Source organism: Haliotis rubra, unplaced genomic scaffold (assembly GCF_003918875.1).
Source record: "Haliotis rubra isolate DU_JTF1 unplaced genomic scaffold, ASM391887v1 Scf152, whole genome shotgun sequence".
NCBI lineage: Eukaryota > Metazoa > Mollusca > Gastropoda > Lepetellida > Haliotidae > Haliotis > Haliotis rubra.
The window spans coordinates 566,155-585,923 of record NW_025765470.1 but is presented as its reverse complement, the minus strand read 5'-3'; the positions used below and the strand labels follow the sequence as shown (position 1 = coordinate 585,923).

General features: G+C 37.7%; 2 protein-coding genes across 4 annotated transcripts in view; one reads left to right on the top strand and one right to left on the bottom strand.

Annotated features, from left to right (window-relative positions):
- Nucleotides 1-3,357, bottom strand: part of LOC124270498 (RAD51-associated protein 1-like) — a 30,873-nt gene extending 27,516 nt beyond the window's left edge. For all 3 annotated transcript variants that reach the window (XM_046705513.1, XM_046705514.1, XM_046705512.1), the window contains exon 1: nt 3,235-3,357. Coding sequence is in view for 2 of the 3 variants with exons in the window: in XM_046705514.1 (XP_046561470.1) it covers nt 3,235-3,257 (23 nt within the window). In the remaining variant the exon portion in view is untranslated. The remainder of the gene's footprint in view (nt 1-3,234) is intronic.
- Nucleotides 3,358-3,566: 209 nt separating this feature from the next.
- Nucleotides 3,567-19,769, top strand: part of LOC124270497 (solute carrier family 45 member 3-like) — a 46,353-nt gene continuing 30,150 nt past the window's right edge. The window contains exon 1 of the mRNA XM_046705511.1: nt 3,567-3,694. The gene's annotated coding sequence lies outside the window, so the exon portion shown is untranslated. The remainder of the gene's footprint in view (nt 3,695-19,769) is intronic.

The following is a 19,769-nucleotide window of genomic DNA, read 5'->3' as shown; positions in this document are numbered from 1 at the left end:
CCATTATGTACTCCACTACAGTAGACTTACTTCTCTTTGACATACCATGACAAGAACATAAGAACGTATACATGTTTTGATGGGGCCAGTCGCGTTTGCACAAGTGAGACCCATTAATTGATTAAAATTACAAACTAACGACATGTTCAACTCAGAAGTGTCACCTCACTTATCAATTACCATTAAAGTTTACCAATGAAGATCAGCGGTAATCAATGATGCTCACGAGGTAAGGAGATTATCCAAACCTTTTTCATGTACCGCCCGACTAATGAAGCAACCCAAGTGTAATTAGCTAATCTGTTAACGTCCGGAGCATCGGAATAATGAATCAACAGTTAATGAGTTTACATAGTAAACAAGATTGGTTACAGCTAGCTATAGTTCGGATATCGCGGGAATCGGATTATCGGGGTCCAGACTAACGCAGCCTGACTGTATTGCAATACATTTTTCGTGAACCGGTTCGCCCGATACGATCGGCAGTTTCCGTGACCATGATCGGTAATTTTCGTGATGTAGTCAAAAATACCAATAACATTTGTATCTCCTGCATGTTATTATATATTAATAGTTTTGATAAGTTTACTGGTCATACAATTGCATTTGCGCGACTCTTAAACCATAAACCTTGTACAATCACATCTGAGTTCTGACAGTGGCCAGTGGCATTGTTTCAAAAGAAAGGAAATAGTAATTTCATCACCTTAAACCATGTGTTACACTTTCACAACATATTGCAATTTCTAAGATGCTTCAGTGAAAGATCAAAGGCGCAGACAGTACTTTATCAGACGATAATGTGCACTTTTTGCATTCGTCACATTGTTATGGCGTCACTGCGCCATTCTAGTCTGCCCCCTCGTAATCGAACAATTTTGCATTACGTCACAATGTAAACGACGTCAAAATGCATGTCAGATGTCATCGCCTCGTACAGCCTCCTACAGTAAACTACTCCGCTGCATCCCGTTTCTTGGTTTGCAGTTGCTTCACGCAGCTAACATCACTGGTGGAAACATTACGTTTATGTTTTCCGAAGGTTACAATGTCTCAATTCGACTCACAAGTTTTCAGCGACATGGTTACATTCGCAATGTTTACATTCCCACAATGCAATCGTGGAATGTCCCTTGACTACTCAGCTTCATCTGGATGTACTGATCCAAACTTGCGTTGGTAGTGGAAATGCGACGTTGTCCCATATGGTTTACGTTAATCACAGATGTAATTTGAATAATTTAGAGAAAATATTTAATCCGAACGTAAACCGTCATCAAACTGTTTATCATGTTTTTTCTGGTAACGTTCATCTTTACGTAGGGGGGCAGACACATCAACAGCGCGCCAGTTAGCCCTGTCCAAGGATTCTTAATTTAGGTCATCGACACCCACGTTTGTTGATTAATCGTAATTATCCTTAGAAAGTATTAAATTTGGCATCTTAGAAAAGAAAGACAGTTCGCTCTACCACCATGTATAGTATAATAAAGCACGCTTTCGCCCTGAACTATTATAACGTTAAGCATCCTCGTGCTATAACTATAATAGTTCCAGGGCTCCAGATAATTTTTGAACACCAGGAGTACGTACTCCTTATTTTTTCAATATAGGAGTACTTGAAAACCTTTAGCCTACATTTAGAGTATTGAATGAATTTAATGGAGTATCAGTAATCTTGTGTTTCGTTTCATATATGCACCACAACATTGCTAGTCTTGTGTAAACAGGTCAATAAACAATAAAACAATACTTTTTCAGATAAATACGTCTGTAGGTGATTCTAAGACAGTACACCATTGCCGTGGTGTGTATCTGCTACGTTTTATAAATTATTTCCTACCGTATCGTGCAATTTTTTTATCCGTACATATGCCAATACGGCCCTTATCTGGAGCCCTGAGTTCAGGGCGAAAGTGCTCTTTATTACACTATACATGGTGGTAGAGCGAACTGTATTTCTTTAAAATATTGCAATACGCCAACACATATCACAATATATCGCAATACGAAAATTTGGACAATATCCCTCCCTAGCTCATAAGCATCTAATGTCTTAATCAGCTTCTAGAAATCAAGGTCCCTGTAAATAAAAGATATATATAGCAAACAGTATTTCTCTTCTACACCATGAGCACTTCCTCTGGAGATTTATTTGGACCTGCTCAGAGACTGATATTCAGACCCAGATCTGGAGCAAAAATTCCCAGTTAGAGTTTAATTTTCCCAGAATTTATGAAAATAACAACATGAAAACAAACAAAATTTTGAACAATATACTGATTTTTCACCAAAGGCATTTTTTAAAATCCTTAATAGATCCCTAACCTCACACAGCCATGAACACAGAAACAGTAGGGGGTGTGGCAAATAGACTGCATGTTTCAAATTAACTAACAGGATTACCTACCAGCAAGACAAAGGAAACCTACATCATGTACAGGACAGCTGAGTATTGCCTTGCCAAATATCAGCACTTGTCAAAAGCTGTTGTGATACATATGACGAGCATGCTGCAATGCATTTTGCAACACCTTGCATAACAACACAACAGATTCAAGATGTATTAATTGCTACAATCCCATGGCTTGTCTAGAATTGTTTTTGCTGTGGGTTTTTTTGTGTATTGTTGTTGTGCATATTCTCTTTTTCTAAAATATCAGAGGTATGTGCACCATTTTAACAAGTAATTCAATGCATTAACATAAAACCAAGCAATTAAGTATTTTCCTCTTTATTGATTGGATATAGATATAATCTATTCATGGAATGTGTCCCAGATGCACAAGGTATGGGCTAACATAAATACACAGTCAATAGGAACATGTTAAATATAAGCATTCTAACCATGTAATGATGAGATGTGATATCATTATTACTATATAATATATTATCATAGTTATGATGAGCTTATGTACTAACATAACTTCCCTGAACAGTCACAAAATAATAGAATTTGTTTGTTCTCGTGCCCAAAACACAATAACATAATATCAAGTCCAAATATTACGTGGCAGTCTGACTGAAAAAGAAGATAAGTTCATAAAAAGAAATCTAAGCAGATGCGAGCTTCCTAGCAGCTGTTCAAATGTCACTTCATCCCACTTAACATTGGTACACTTTGTACCGTTCCCACATTGCAGCCTGTGGATTCCACGGCGGTCAGAAGACCAGGCACTTGTTTGTGCATTGCCGACGCTATTTTTCAAGCTTACTGTCACAAATCCCGATTACCTTTTCGATCTACGTGCTGACATCACTATATAACTGTATCAGTGTGACAAAAACATTCTATAAATGTTGACTTTTCATATCAGGATAAGTGTGTTATGTTTTAGCAGACTGAAATTCCCTCCTTTTCAGAAGTAGAGCTAGTTACAATGACACTCAAGTATTTTTGTCATTACAAAATAAAAGAAAACACTGAACGCATTACAGTACGCTTATTAATCATATAATATATTGATGTAGTTAATACCGACGTAAATATGATAAGGTACTCAAACAAAGAGACGTCGACAAAATAATACGAAACTAATTCTCTTAAAACTAACGCCACCTGGTGGTGGTAGTGCACAAACGGTACTTTCCATGTCATCAAAGCTGTCACAGTACGGAGGCATCGGAGCGTGTACAGAGAATCACTTTATTTGGATCATGCCATGTGATTAATAACTGAGTCAGCGATGTTGAGGTATGTATATGTTATATGCTCCTGATTTATATTTTTATGATAGTTACGATCGATTTGATAAAGAAGCACAAAACTCCATATTTAGCTGAAAAGTTTTCCACCTACCCTAACTTAACTGAACATAACTGTTTTGATTTACATCTTCATCGTCTGCCTAAATGCCTAAACATATATGGTAAATGTGTCAAGTATATATGCAAGATGTACTGACAGGTAAGAACCATATATAGCGTTCAATCCTTTTCAATTGAAATTGGAGTGACAGAATTGTCAGAGCCTCTTTTACCCACAGGTGCTTTTTGTGTACCGTTTTCAACACCATCTCATCTTCATCTAAGGTGTGACTTATGTCTGTGGAACTGTGTATAAAGCTTTTTTAGATTTTTTACATAAGAGATAGGTAAGTTTTGTCTCAACCCTGTATCTCAACCTAAATACAGTTTCATTTATTCATCTTTGCATTATCGGTTTTGGATGCTTAAAGGGAGACAAAACAAGAACTTTGAAGGCATTCCAGTATTCATCAGGTTTTCTTCCCATATACAAAATTTGCTTATTATGGACTATATTTTTGACTGGTTTGACTTGTGCTGGGTGCAATTCTCACTGCTCTGTGCAAAGTAACATATCAGGAGATTGAAAAATTAGATGCCGCATTTCATAAGAATGACTTATAAAGAGCCATAAAGAGTTATTATTGAGGATTAGTGCATACACTGCTTAGAAGGTTGAGGCTATCAGTCAACATCATATTATACATGTGAAAAACTATATCATATCTGTTCAGAGATATGCTTGAGTTTGATAACAGTGGGCTATCTATAAATTATCGTCTAATCCCTTGAACAAAGCATGTTGGTTTTACAGAGGTAGTTCACACCAAGACATGTGTCTGTTCCACCTGCTTTCATAAACCTACTTAAATTATTTAATAGACTGTCTTTTGACCAATGCGCTGTGCAAGAATAACAGTGATTAATTAATCAAGTGTTATCAATTAATTCTTTGATCAATATTTTTCGCAACTCTACTGACAACACCTGTCCTGCTGTGCTGCATTAGGCACATTACATAACTCATTGACCACATCAGACATGGATTTACAGTCCAATATTAGATTGAATAATCACTCATAGACACAACAAAATGTGAACTTCTGATCAACGTATGTCTGTGAATTCCTCAGTGGCAGGGTGAATGTTAATCAAGAAAATGACAAATAGGATGTAAGGTCTATACCTTAAAACATGGATGAGAAGAAGGGCATAATAATGTTGGGTTTTTTTTTTAATCTGCTTGACAAATCACTGTCGTCACTGTTTTGAGTAGATGAAATGAACCTCCTTGTTGCAAAAATATTATGCACACAAATCTGATACTTACTAGACCACAGAATTGTACAGATGAATGTTCAAGGTGAAAGGTTTCAGTAAGAATGTGAGAATTGAAGATAATTTAACCCTTGTCAATAAGGTCGTTTGGAACCCTGTTTGTTGGATCGTTAATCAACTGTAAGACATATCTTTCACTTATCAAAGACAACTTCTTTTAAAAACAGCCAATCATCAGAACGTTTACAATGTTTCTGTGAGGCAACCTCAGTATAGCCCATAAATGCACTGCCGTCCGAAAAACATGTCTGAAAACATATGATCTGGCAAGCAAGTTGGATGACACATCATAGCCTATAAAACCTAACACATGTTATGCCTACCCTTTATAATAAACAAAATTTGATTGCTGCAGTGCATTGGGTGTGCCTCTGTTTGCGAAGTAATTCAGGATGGACAGATCTTAGTTTGACTTACATTTTGGTGACTTATTCAGTTGTTTGCATTAAATTTAAAAGCAGGATTAAGTCAGATTGCTTTAACCAATATATTGCCATCTCCCATGTACAATGTATGTTAAGCTGTATTAGCAGCCTCTGGCTTGTGGTATGAAACCTAAAAAGTACATGTAAAATTCCTGATAAGGTGGTGTTGTTTTACTGAGACTGTGGGACTTCTGATACAGAGTAAGATATGTTGTGTTGGAGATCACTGATTAGAAGTCCTGACAAAGTGGTGTTGTTTTACTGAGACTGTGGGACTTCTGATACAAAGTAAGATATGTTGTGTTGGAGATCACTGATTAGAAGTCCTGACAAAGTGGTGTTGTTTTACTGAGACTGTGGGACTTCTGATACAAAGTAAGATATGTTGTGTTGGAGATCACTGATTGGAAGTCCTGACAAAGTGGTGTTGTTTTACTGAGACTGTGGGACTTCTGATACAAAGTAAGATATGTTGTGTTGGAGATCACTGATTAAAGTCCTGACAAAGTGGTGTTGTTTTACTGAGACTGTGGGACTTCTGGTACAAAGTAAGATATGTTGTGTTGGAGATCACTGATTAGAAGTCCTGACAAAGTGGTGTTGTTTTACTGAGACTGTGGGACTTCTGATACAAAGTAAGATATGTTGTGTTGGAGATCACTGATTAGAAGTCCTGACAAAGTGGTGTTGTTTTACTGAGACTGTGGGACTTCTGATACAAAGTAAGATATGTTGTGTTGGAGATCACTGATTGGAAGTCCTGACAAAGTGGTGTTGTTTTACTGAGACTGTGGGACTTCTGGTACAAAGTAAGATATGTTGTGTTGGAGATCACTGATTAAAAGTCCTGACAAAGTGGTGTTGTTTTACTGAGACTGTGGGACTTCTGGTACAAAGTAAGATATGTTGTGTTGGAGATCACTGATTAGAAGTCCTGACAAAGTGGTGTTGTTTTACTGAGACTGTGGGACTTCTGATACAAAGTAAGATATGTTGTGTTGGAGATCACTGATTAGAAGTCCTGACAAAGTGGTGTTGTTTTACTGAGACTGTGGGACTTCTGATACAAAGTAAGAAGATATGTTGTGTTGGAGATCACTGATTAAAAGTCCTGACAAAGTGGTGTTGTTTTACTGAGACTGTGGGACTTCTGATACAAAGTAAGATATGTTGTGTTGGAGATCACTGATTAGAAGTCCTGACAAAGTGGTGTTGTTTTACTGAGACTGTGGGACTTCTGATACAAAGTAAGATATGTTGTGTTGGAGATCACTGATTAGAAGTCCTGACAAAGTGGTGTTGTTTTACTGAGACTGTGGGACTTCTGGTACAAAGTAAGATATGTTGTGTTGGAGATCACTGATTAGAAGTCCTGACAAAGTGGTGTTGTTTTACTGAGACTGTGGGACTTCTGATACAAAGTAAGATATGTTGTGTTGGAGATCACTGATTAAAAGTCCTGACAAAGTGGTGTTGTTTTACTGAGACTGTGGGACTTCTGGTACAAAGTAAGATATGTTGTGTTGGAGATCACTGATTAGAAGTCCTGACAAAGTGGTGTTGTTTTACTGAGACTGTGGGACTTCTGATACAAAGTAAGATATGTTGTGTTGGAGATCACTGATTAAAAGTCCTGACAAAGTGGTGGTGTTTTAGCCTGCCACCTTGTCGTGTCATTGTACTTGACATATCCGTAATCGTAAATAAAATTGTGAACTTATAAGGCCTATTTTATTATGAAATCCAATTAACATGACATTTAATCAACACATATGTGAAAAAATTATTATTTTAACTTTGATGGTGTTTCAGCGAGAGCCATTAGATGGATGAAGCCGGTTAATATTTACCAAAGGAGACAACTCCATCGTTTCACGGTAAACAAAAAATGTATTCCTCGGGAGATAAATATAGCTCATGACATCACTTCCGCTGTCTTATATGGCAGCAATGATATGCAGACGACTTAGTTCAGATGGAGTGGGAAGGGTCCTATATGAAATGTAATTATTATTAGCAGGTACTTGATGGATGGGGGTCAGACAGATTCCAAAGGATTCCAGAGTTCCATGTTAATATTTCTGCTGGATAATACTTACAAAGATTCAGTACATCCTGTTCAGAGGTACTGCTGAAGTCCTGACAAAGTGGTGTTATTTTACTGAGACTATTCAGTCTGTTGATACAAAGTAAGATATGTTTTGTTGGAGATCAATAAATGTGATCTTACTGCAAAGTGGTGTTGTTGTTTTACTGAGACTGTGGATAATAAAATAACTTCGAAGTATACTAGAGGTTCTATTTCAGGACATGAACTTGACAACTTGCAGTCTTTCTGAGACTCATTTCTGATATTACAATCAAATATAGTACATTAACTTACCCAAAATTTATCTGAAGCTCTGCTGTTGTTTCCTCAAAAGTAAACAAGCGACTGATGTCTGGCTTTCGATTTACATATGGAAATATCGTTTGCCGCGATACCATGAATGCCACGATACGAGGTCCGAGTATACTGGGACGGCAGGACTTCTGATACAGAGTGAGATGTGTTGTGTTGGAGATCACTGATTAAAAGTCATAGACAGGAGATTTTACGTCACAATATAAGCGAATTCATATCTACTTGTTCTGTAACATATGACATCATCAGTATACTCTCAATCTGTGTGTAATAATGACAGAAGCCTATTGACACCTGTGAATCCAAACCTTTTTCCTGCCTAAATCTTTTCACTTGGAAAACGGAAGTAATGGTGGCTCTTTGCATTGTTTGATGACACCATGCACCTCCAGGCAACACAATACACCATCGTACAATTTAAAAAACAACAACCGAAAAATGCGGTTTACCTTACTGTAGCGCTTGGTCTTAGGCAATATGGCTGACTTTAGTCACATATGACGTCATGAGTGAAAAGGTCACATGGTTGTCAGCAGAATATGCATAATGGCTGAAGCTGAGATAACAGAAACTGTTTTCACAATTAAAATATAAATATAAAAACTTTTGCATTAAAAATTGGGGTACATGTTTCTGACAACTTTATCTTTTACCCAGTAATTTATTGCAATTTTCTAGTATTCTCCTTTAAGCACGTTAAGCAGCTGATGTTATCCATTTGCGAATGTATTTAGGCTAAATAAAAAAAATGTTGTGGTTCCGATTACACATCTTTAAAATTTAGGGGAGGTAGGTAAGATTTTTGTTTTTTACAACACTTTTTTAGAAGTAAAGTGCAAACTAATAACACATTTACCAATGTATAATTGTTTATTCAATCAAGGTTTCGACCATCATGTCGACTTTTTCTATCAGAATGACCGATGTCCGTCGGTGCCGGGGAAAAAAAATGGTATCTAAAAGCTTATTTCATTTATAGTATAAATAATACAGCTTAAAAAAGTTAGGGTCGGCACCAGAATTCAAGGGTCTGTCGGGTAATCGGAACCACAACAATTATTTTTAGGGCTTTTGTTTTATCTATATCATGTTGTGCAAACAAAATAGCATGGTGCGTGATTTGACTTTATGCCAATGTAGTCAGGTGTAAATTAGATTGCCTTACAATGCATTTTGATCAATTACACTTTCTTTAAAGGCATGGACAAACATGAATACATTTTGTTGAAGTTGGATAAGGACTGTGGGTTTGTAGCGATCATGTTTCAAGTGTCACCATGTATTGTACAGTTATCAGGAACCTGATAATTACTTAATATATATCTGAGAGATCTTAGAGATAAGTATGGTTTGCCACCGTAATCAACCCTTGTACTGGAATCAGTGCCACTCTATAAGCTTATAGTGTTTGCAGAACTATATGTATGTAAATAAGGATAAGGGTATATTTGATTGAAATGCAAGTAACAACAAGCCTCAGGCCTCAATAGGGAAATACATCAAAAATATCAGCAGACATGGACAGTGTCTAACGTGTATTTCTTGGAGTAACGGGTTTATAGCAGTGCATCACACTCAGGTTTTGTACTAGCAGATTTTTGACAGTTTCTAACCTTTAATTTAAAGATTCCGGACAACTTGGTGGTGGCGCGTGGTCCTCTGCTTAGAGCTCAGGTCACAAATCAGTATGATGTATAAGTTAAGTAGCGTTGAGCTGGGAGAGTCCTTGGATGGGTGACCGTGTTTGGCAGCTTGACTCCTGAGAGTCCTGCCCCACAACAAAACACATGTGGTCTCACCTTAGTCAAGCGTGTTTGTTCAAAATTGGCTCTGTTCAACCAGCAGAAAATGGGGACCCCGGTGAGATAAGTCATATGACTATAACCTTCTAGCGCCTAACAGGCAGCTTAGGTTATCCGGGGTAATAATGTTGTGCTGTTTGTGCACGCTTTGAGCACGCCCCTTTGTGGTGTGGAGTATTATGTGGTATAAGTACCCTCATTATTATTATTATTATTATTACAACTTAAATATTGTCCATGTCAAGTGGAATACTGGCAATGTCTGAACTTAAAACCCTGAAAAAGTAGACTATTGGCAATGTCTGATCTAAGATCCCAGACAAGTGAACCACGGCTGTGTCAAACACATAGTTAAACACTCTTTTTATTATCCGAGAAAGTTGTTATAAATAACAGTCATACTAAATCTTAGGTCCTGTTTGTAGTATTGTACATTGATTGTAATGTGATAGGACTGCCAGGAGAACCCCTGGGTAACCTACACTGATAGATTCGTCACATGGTGCATGCATCTTGCTATAACTGATTGTATTGATGTAATGTAAGCTGTCGCTAGTTTCACTTACACACTTGAGAAATAGTATATGCCTTTGACTGCCACTGATCTATCATGTTTCTACAAGCGTGAGAGCCAGTACAACGAGGTCCCTCACTTCATGATCTCCTGGTCCTATAGATGTGAACCAGAAGTGTTGTACATGTGGCTGAAAGAGCCACTGGGTCTGTCCGCCTGGATGTCTTAGCAGTTATAGTGAGTGAAACCCTGACTTCATTATCAAAAACTGGAACTAGATTAATATCTGATTACTAATGTATCAGATTCATATGAATCATAATCATAATAATTATTATTGGGCAGTCATTATCACAATACATTTTATTTTAGTTCAGTTTCTGAAAGTTCCTGATCTGACCACTTTCATCATTGTTCATATAAACACTTGTTATTTCATTAATATTTTGAATAATGGTAGATTTTCATTTTACGTGCCAAATCTTAAAATGGAAAATAATGTTATTTCTATTTCTGATTACATATGAACCTAGAATGGACATGAACTCAAGACTTTTTGCAGGACAATCCCTCAGGTTTGAAATTCCTTTCAGTAGAATCTGATAATTTAATCATATTTCTTTGCTTACTTTGGAATGCTTGAATCTGTGATCAGGGGAGTGTGTTCACCTTTGTTGTACCTATGTACAAATGTGAAGAAAATGAGGTGAATCATATGGAATTTTTTGTCCTAACAGAAAGTTGTCCTCTGGATTGTCTTCGTGAAGTACTGAAGTATCACTGTCAGTTCACTTTATAATCCCGATAAGTACTGAAGTATCACTGTCAGTTCACTTTATAATCCCAATACATGTGGGAATATCTCAGGTGTTAACAATACACATCACACTGCAACATCTGCTGTATTACGTATAGCCAACATACCAGCTGCTAAAGTGTTTTCAATTGATTCTAGTAATGAAATATTGTGTTTTATGATAGTTACAGGATTTCAACCACAGGTTACATATGTCATTGTGGGATTGGTTGATAATAGTCCTATCATGTGGACATCTTAGAAGTAAAGGATTGTATTCATATTAAAAGTGCCATTCATATTATGTTCAAAACATGCAATTTGGCAAGACACCTGCATTTTAAATTAATTTACATCACTTCTTTGATTGGCATTGTAGAAGTTTACAGCAGCCTATCTACTCACCTGGACTGTACTAATTGGAGAGATTTTGGAGCCAATCAACTTTCCCAGTACAGTCAACTCTCGTTAATCTGACACTTGTGGTTGCAGAGAAATATGTCGGATTAACGAAAATGTCGGATTAATGAAAATGTCGGATTAATGTATTTGTGTGAAAATATCAATGTTTACTAAATGTCAGGATCGTCATACTGTTGCATGCATATCAGAAATGGTAGATCTAGTTATGTGTGTCAGAGTCGGAATGCAAGAATGTCGGATTAACGAGAGTAATTATCAATGTTTTAAATGGTTCCCTAATTTTTTGTTGGATTAATGAGTGTCGGATTAACGAGAGCTGACTGTACCATGTTCGTAGCATGGCATAATATACTGAACATACATGGGATTCCAGGTTAGAATAGGGGCAGTGGGGTAGCCTAGTGGTTATAGCGTTGTCTCGTCACGCCGAAGACCCGGGTTCGAATCCCCACATGAGTACAATGTGTGAAGCCCATTTCTGGTGTCTCCCGCCGTGATGTTGCTAGAATATTGCTAAAAGCAGCATAAAACCAAACTCAGTCAGTCAGTCAGTCCAGGTTAGATTAGCACACGTCATCCTACGCTGTTCATAAGAGGTGAATTAGCTGGGGTGAAAAGATACAGAAAAGTCACAAAACAATACATCTCAATGAGTCAAGGTCAGCAATGGTTCCCGGCAAATTGCTATGCTGTTCCAGAGATGGCAACCCATACAATTTTATCGTATTCGTTAAGAAAAAACAACAAAATACACAACTACGATAGCAGTAAAAATATACACATTTTTAAAAATACATTAAATTCAATTATCAAATAGCATATGTACCATACACAATGAATTTCTACCACATTTTATTCAGTATCAAGCTTTATGTGGATACGTAATACTGATTTAGGCAAGTACAATGTTAATAACAAGTTCTTATAATATCTATGTATTTTATATTAAGTATGAAATTTCTTTGGAAAAGTCAATACTAATTTTTGCATCAGTTTTGGGCCAAAAATGCTAACTGGCCTAAATTAGGGTTGGCATCTCTGCTGTTCATAAGACTATAAGAGGCCACATCATATAGGGGTGAAAAAAGGTCACAATCTGTATGATGATATGTAACTTTTTTGTGATACATATGATTAACATATTTACATCAAATGTCATGAAAACTTCTTGACTACAGCCATTAAGATCAGGTTCAAAACACAGTGTAATGAACTTGAAATGCTAATTTCAACACATTTGGCAATATCTGGCTGACATAAAAGCTGGAGGGTTGATAAATGACTAGTTAGTAATTTATTTAAGCATGTCTATTACCTTGTTTAAACATAGAAAACTCACAGTGATGATGAGAAGTTACTGCCTGATGTAACTAGTCCAGTTTTAACATGTAAGATGTTAAGTGCTTCACTGGTCATTGCAAACTAACACCAGGCTGTTTATCCTGTCACTTGCAGTGTTTGGCATTAAATAGGAATAACAGGTTAGTGTTAGATAATGTTTTTTCAACAGATCCGCTAAATCTGATTATAACTATGCAGTGACAGTAGCTTGTATCAAACAGTTTATGATAAGATCAACAGGCCCATCAACACAATAGATAGGATTATAACAAGCAATTTATGGAGATATGCTATTGAGTCCAGAGGAAAGTTGCATTAAGGGCACCCAAAATATAATGTGTTTCAGGTGACAACTCTCTAGTGAGCTTGTGTTCATGCCTGTTCCTCAGTCTATCAACATCATCTCCAAATCCACAAGGCCTAGGATGCTGAATGTTTTCAAGGATCAATCAAGCACTAGTATCTCCTGTAGGTAATTATTGGTTGGAGGCGCAACCCCCCCACCACCACCCAAATTTATGTACAAAGTACATGTGTACAAAATTGATGACCCCCCATACCTCCCCAGAACAAAATGGGTGACACAATACCCACCCCCGACCCCCGTAAAATCATCATCCCACCCCTACGGTTTAGTCTCTATTCGCCTACATCTTAGTTCGCCTACATCCCATTTCGCATAGAAATTGCACCCCTACTCTTATAATGAAACCTGACTTACTGGTCAACTGTATTTATAAGGATATGTGGTCGATTCCTACGAAAGGTGTACACAGCTAGTAGGTATAAGGTTTCCAAAACAGAATTACTTGCACCTTGTAATTCTTTTTACCAATGTTAAAGGCTCATTTTCTGAATTGCCTACAAATACCAACATCATACCTTGTATATCCTGTGGTTAGGTTGATTATATGTTGCCTAACATCCAAATTCACTGTTAACAGTGTTGTTTATCTAAATACATTGGACATGTGAATAATGTTTGTTCACAACCAGGTTAAGGCTTTCTCTTTGTTTTGTCCCAGTGTATGTCGGAAAGTAGCAATGTCATTTTCACTGATGGAAATAGAAATTGAACTAAGGGACCATTCATAATTTGTGGAAGATGGTGATTTTAAGGGGGTCACCCATTTTGTTCTGGGGAGGTTGGGGGTCAGCAATTTTGTACACGTTTCTAGGGGGGGTCAGCAATTTTGTACATTTCAATATTTACAAATTATGCTTAAAAAATATTGGAAGGGAGAGTCATTGATTTTGTACATGACATGAGGGGGGGGGTCACTTACTTTGTACATAAATTGGAGGGGGGTCATTCACATTGTACATGCTTCTCCATAAAAATCATCATCTCTCTCTCTCTCTCTTCCCCCCCCCCCCCACCATAAATTATGAACGATCCCTAAAATCATTACACCTTAAATTTTATTTACCAGATGTTTCAACTGACATTTGTATTCAAAGAAAGCACATCACAAATGTTCAAAACTTTTGAACTATTTTTGTTTTTAATTCAAATTTAGGGCTATTATAATTTCGTTATAAACCTCTAATTTTCCAACACAGTATGTTTATCTCCTAAATGGACATCTGCAAAAGTTAACATCCTTAACACTAATGTGATATGATGTGATCGGAAAATGACAAATAACAGAGCACATAAATAACAGACAAATAACAGAAATAAATTCGTTTTGTCCTTCAACTACTTCAACTAGTAGAGTCACCTTTTAGATCATAGGGGTGCCACTAGTTTACCATTGCATAATCAACAGTCAACAGACCATGAAATGTTGTTTTAAGACTGTAGGCAAATTGGGATGTAGGCGAAATGAGAACATGCCACCCCTACCGACCCACACACCCCCACACCCAACCATAAATCATGAACAGTCAATTATGGAACACTATTGACTATATAGAATGTAGAGAGATCACAAACACTTCTGTTTTGTTCCAGCTCACCGAAAAGTTTAAATTTTATCTTGTGTGTGAAAAGAGTCTCTGAGCTAACCTTCTGCAGTTACTTGTAATTCTCCCTAACCTGTGTGTAGATGTGGTGTCAGGTGTAATCTTCACAGCCAAGTTCAGAAAGGTTGTGATTCTTGATAAGCTGCAGCTTGATTAGACTGGCACAAGTCTCTAGGTAATACTTAATAGTTTAAATGAAAATCTCAAAAAATATATAAATAACAGACTGGCATCCTGTATGCTTATCTAGACTTGCCTCTTTAAAGGATAGAATTACTATACATCCATAGGCTAAGCATTCAGTACAGCCTTGGAGCAAGGCTATAGTTTCATTTACAGAACAAACGAGACTTCAGTGACTTGTGGGTTTGAGACATGAGGTCATATAATCATGTTTTACCTACATACGAATATGTACAGGTACGTCTAGTGGCAGTCTGCTTGAAGAATATTTGGCTCTGAACAGACAGGTTTGTGGCTGAAAGCAATGAGATCCAACTGTGGTTGCCATTATCTTTACACTTATAAACAACCGCCTCCGTGGTGTAGTGGTTAGAGCGTCCGCCCGGGAGAGCGGAAGGTCGCGGGTTCGATCCCCAACCGCGTCAAACCAAAAGACGTTAACATATGGTACTTGTTGGTCCCTGCCTGACGCTCGGCATTAATGTGTACAACAAGGACTGGTCGGCCCGGAGTCAGTATAATGTGTCTGAGTGGGGTATTCATGCTTCACTGCGGCATGGTATCTCAGTGGGCTAGCACTATAAAACCAGCCTAAGTCTGGGCTAGTACAAGCAGCCGCACATACACACACACGCACATGCACGTCGTCATATGAGCGAAATATTCTCAAGCACGCAGTTAAACCCAATTTCACCTCACCTCACACTTATAAACCTCCAGTGACATCACTCTATTTTCTCACCAGGCACTTCTTTTACCGAGTAAACCTCTGCAGGTAGTTTCGCGGGCATTCTCCAAGATATCCCGTGGATTTTCTACAGAATTGCCCGCATCAAGGGATTTTCTGAGGAATAGCCTTTGACATTGAGTTATTACTTGCTTTGAAGATTGATCTAACTTTGTCTTGCTATCACTGAATTCGATCGTAAAATATCACATTATTGAAAACTTACATATGTAGTGCCGCTGCCTGGTTTCAAACCCGCTACCCTTCGCTTACTAGCTTGGAGGTGTTATCCACTACGCTATGAAGGATCACTGTAAACAAGGAGATTGTTTGTCAGTATGAACCATGTGTTCCTCACAAGACGGGTAGTGCAGGCAGCACACGTGCAGGACACGGGTAGAGTGTGCAGAGCACATGCATTGCGCATGCAAGGCAAGGTATCGGCTGCCAGTGGCATCACAGTTGATTTCAACAGTAAATACCAAATATCAAAATTATACTTAAAATGTATCTTCAGTCGGTTCATAAGTTGGATCAAATCCTGCTCCTCGGTTTTGTTTCAAAAAGTAAGCCCTAGCCCTCGGGATATCGGGTCGGGACAGTCAGCCCTCCCCAATTTCCCTCTGCCGATGGCTTACTTTTGCAAACAAAACCTTGGAGTCAGATTGGATCCTTTACATACAGACCCCAATTGAGTTGCCTTCCATGAGTGCCATAGTGCATTATGGGGTTGAATCCTGGTTGCCTTGATTATCATGAGACTGTTTATTGGTCTATCAGCTCAATGCTGATCAAATTATGGGTTTCACCACAGTAGTGAAAAAACAAGATCTGCATCACTGCTTTCTGAAACAAATCACACTGATGGTACACACTGTTGTCAACAAATTTTCATTCTAATTTACTTTAACATGTGTGAGATACTGTGGACCTATTCTGTCTTCTGGCTTCAGCCATGAATAGGTAGAATTTTGGAGAATGCCTTCAAAATTTTCTGTCATTAGCAGAAGCAAACATTTCTGCAGAAAACCTACAGAATGTGTTTGTTTGTTCCACAAATGCTCAAAAATAGCTGATACTTGATACTTTTGAAGGATGTAAAGGAATTTTAAGGAGAATACAGAATGTGCAAGATTCAGAATTTTTAACCTGGTGTCATGCTTCAGATGCATTACCACTTAATCCTTTTCGTACATTCAGCACAGTTTGGACTCAGATTGTTGTGGAGCACTATGGGATTCCAGGGTAGAGTTGGTTCCCCATAAGTTAACCAAGTTCACGGCAGTGGATCAGCTGATGAAGCACTGTGGCTTGGCTGATTGTGTGTGTCTTGATTGTGCTTAAAAACCAAAAACAAATACAGATGCTAGTTCGTACAGAATGTCATTGTACATAGATAATGGTTTATAGAGAGTGCTGTAGTACTCAGACTATATAGCTGGTATAGGCTGAGTTCTCTACCTTAAAGGTCACATGCAACGTAAAACACAACTTTGCAGATTCTGATACCTTTCGGTATGGACTTACCGAAACAAAGCGTCAAAAATGCAAATTCAACTTATAAAGTTAAAAAATAACGCGATGAAAAAAAACGCGCGAAATCGGAGTTCAAACATTTCACTAATTTTGCCCCGACTTTTCTGGGGAAAACGGGTTTCAACAGCTGGGCTGCGCTCATAGCACGTGCGCAGTGAAATAGGTTCGCGCAGCTTGGAAGCGGGTTGTCGGGTGAATACTCGGTGAAGGCTTTGGTGTGAGCTATTTTTCTAATGTTTTGTTGATATCTCACAGGCACGAGCTTTTTATATGTTATGACAGTAAATTAACTGTTTATATAATTTCATTTGTCTATTTTACCACACGTTCTTCTTACCGAGTCACTTTCTCAGTTCGATGCTTAAAAGCAATGTCATTATTTAGCGTTGTACAGAATTTCTAACTGTGATATAGATATGTCGTTGTCACAGACAAAACTCAATGTCTTGTTTTATTGACACCTGTGTGTCTGCCTTCCTGTCTGACAATATTCAATACACAGCTGCTATCACTGACCACATGCAATTTGAACTTAACACCAATCAGGCTATACACCATAAACAAAATGCATTGATTTATGGCCCGAGTTCGGTCTCTGTCACATTATGTAATTACACAGACAGGCAGGTGTGATACTTGAACACATGACATGTTATGATGTCTGTTGATTGCAAAATGTTATACACAAAAAATGAGCATGTATTTACAAAACCCAACATCTCTATATATACACACACAATGAGCCGTGAAGGCATCTGCAAATGAACCAGCCGTTAGACTTGAGTGCACACCCACACGCTCTGACTGGGTTCGGTATCCCGGCTGCTTCGTTTCTTGGGAAGTAAACCGAAGTACACAATTTTGCACTTTTGATTTGCGATTGTACGCTTATAATTTTGTTTATATGTTTTTTCATTACCACCAATGTATGTTATATGTCATGAATAAGTGATAATTGTGTTTTAATTATGTTTGATTTTTTGGTTGCATGTGACCTTTAAGTGACAAAGTAATTGTAATTCTGGACTATCAGCAGAAAACTCAGCAGGTGTAATCATAGTAATTTAAACCATATGAAAACAGTATACATATTTCTCATAAATTTGTACATTTGCCAAGAAATGTAATTAACAAATGGGAAACTGATGTGCTATAAGCGGTAATGCATATCTCTCTCACTGTGGGCAACGGTGTATATGTTCCTCTGTGTTGGTTGATTGGGGAGTTGTTCAAAAACCCTGTCTCTTCAAAGCAGGATTTTATTCAAGGATTTATGGTAGCTGTTTTCCTGGAGATACATCTTCTACAATGCTAATTTATTACCACTTCAACATGCCAACACTTGTAATAATCTTGTTTTCTGGTGTCAGTCTCCAGACAGAAATAGTCAACAGGCTGAACTTGCATCATTGCTAGTGGGGCGGTGGGGTAGCCTAGTGGTTAAACGTTGGCTCGTCACGACGAAGACCCGGGTTCGATTCCCCACATGGGCACAATGTGTTAAGCCCATTTCTGGTGTCCCCCGCCGTGATATTGCTGGAATATTGCTAAAAGTGGCGTAAAACTAAACTCAGTCAGTCAGTCATTGCTAGTGATTCTACAAAGATTTTCACTGTAGAATGGTAGTGTTGAACACGACAACCAGTTGCACCTTTGGGTAGTATCAGCGTTCGAAATACCTGCCTGCCCGACCGCCCGGGACGGACTGCCAGATTCTCAAATTGACCTGCCCGATGGTCGGGTTCAAAGTTAGACATGTATATGAAGATACTTTGTGGGCATGTAAGTTTTGGTCAGGGCTGGCAAGTTTTACATCTAACCAGCCCTGTGGTCTCGCTGAATTTTTTGGGAGTTTCATACCATGGTAGTATTCAGTATAGTTGAGCACTTGGTTCAGCTGTCACTTTGGTATTTTTGAAGGAGCTAGATGTTTTATGACTGCTGTCCCATCTCCCATTAAAACAATCAAGTTGAGTTGTCAAGTTTTCACATGAATCTCAACAGGTACAAGTAAGGGTGAAACCATACCACTAGACTGATGCAACACAATTGTGGCCTTCAATACAATACACAATAGAAGTACCGGTACAGACATGGACATGTATCATGATGTATGGCAGTATTAGTGTTGGGAATCGGAACCCAAATCCACTATCGATTATCTTAGGACTTGTGGTGAATGATTATTGATTATAATCGAAGTATATACATATACATTTTTAATGTAATCACCAATTTTAAGGGGTTTTCCCCAGTTGTTGTTTTTTTCCAATTAATGTTTTTTATAACTAATACTGTCATACAGTGAAAGACACTGGAATTGTGATTAAACAATAAAAGTGTTTAAATTTTACAGTGCTTTCTGTCATCTCTCATTACTTGATTATTCCATTCTATATCATTAAATATATATACCATCATTCATGAGTATCCTGAATATTCATCAAATTTAATGGTTAGTTTACTTCATTCAAGTGTGTTATACTTATACAACTAAATTCCGATTAATCAAAAATATGTTTTTAACAATTGATAATTATTTTTAATCCTTCTTTCGATCGATTT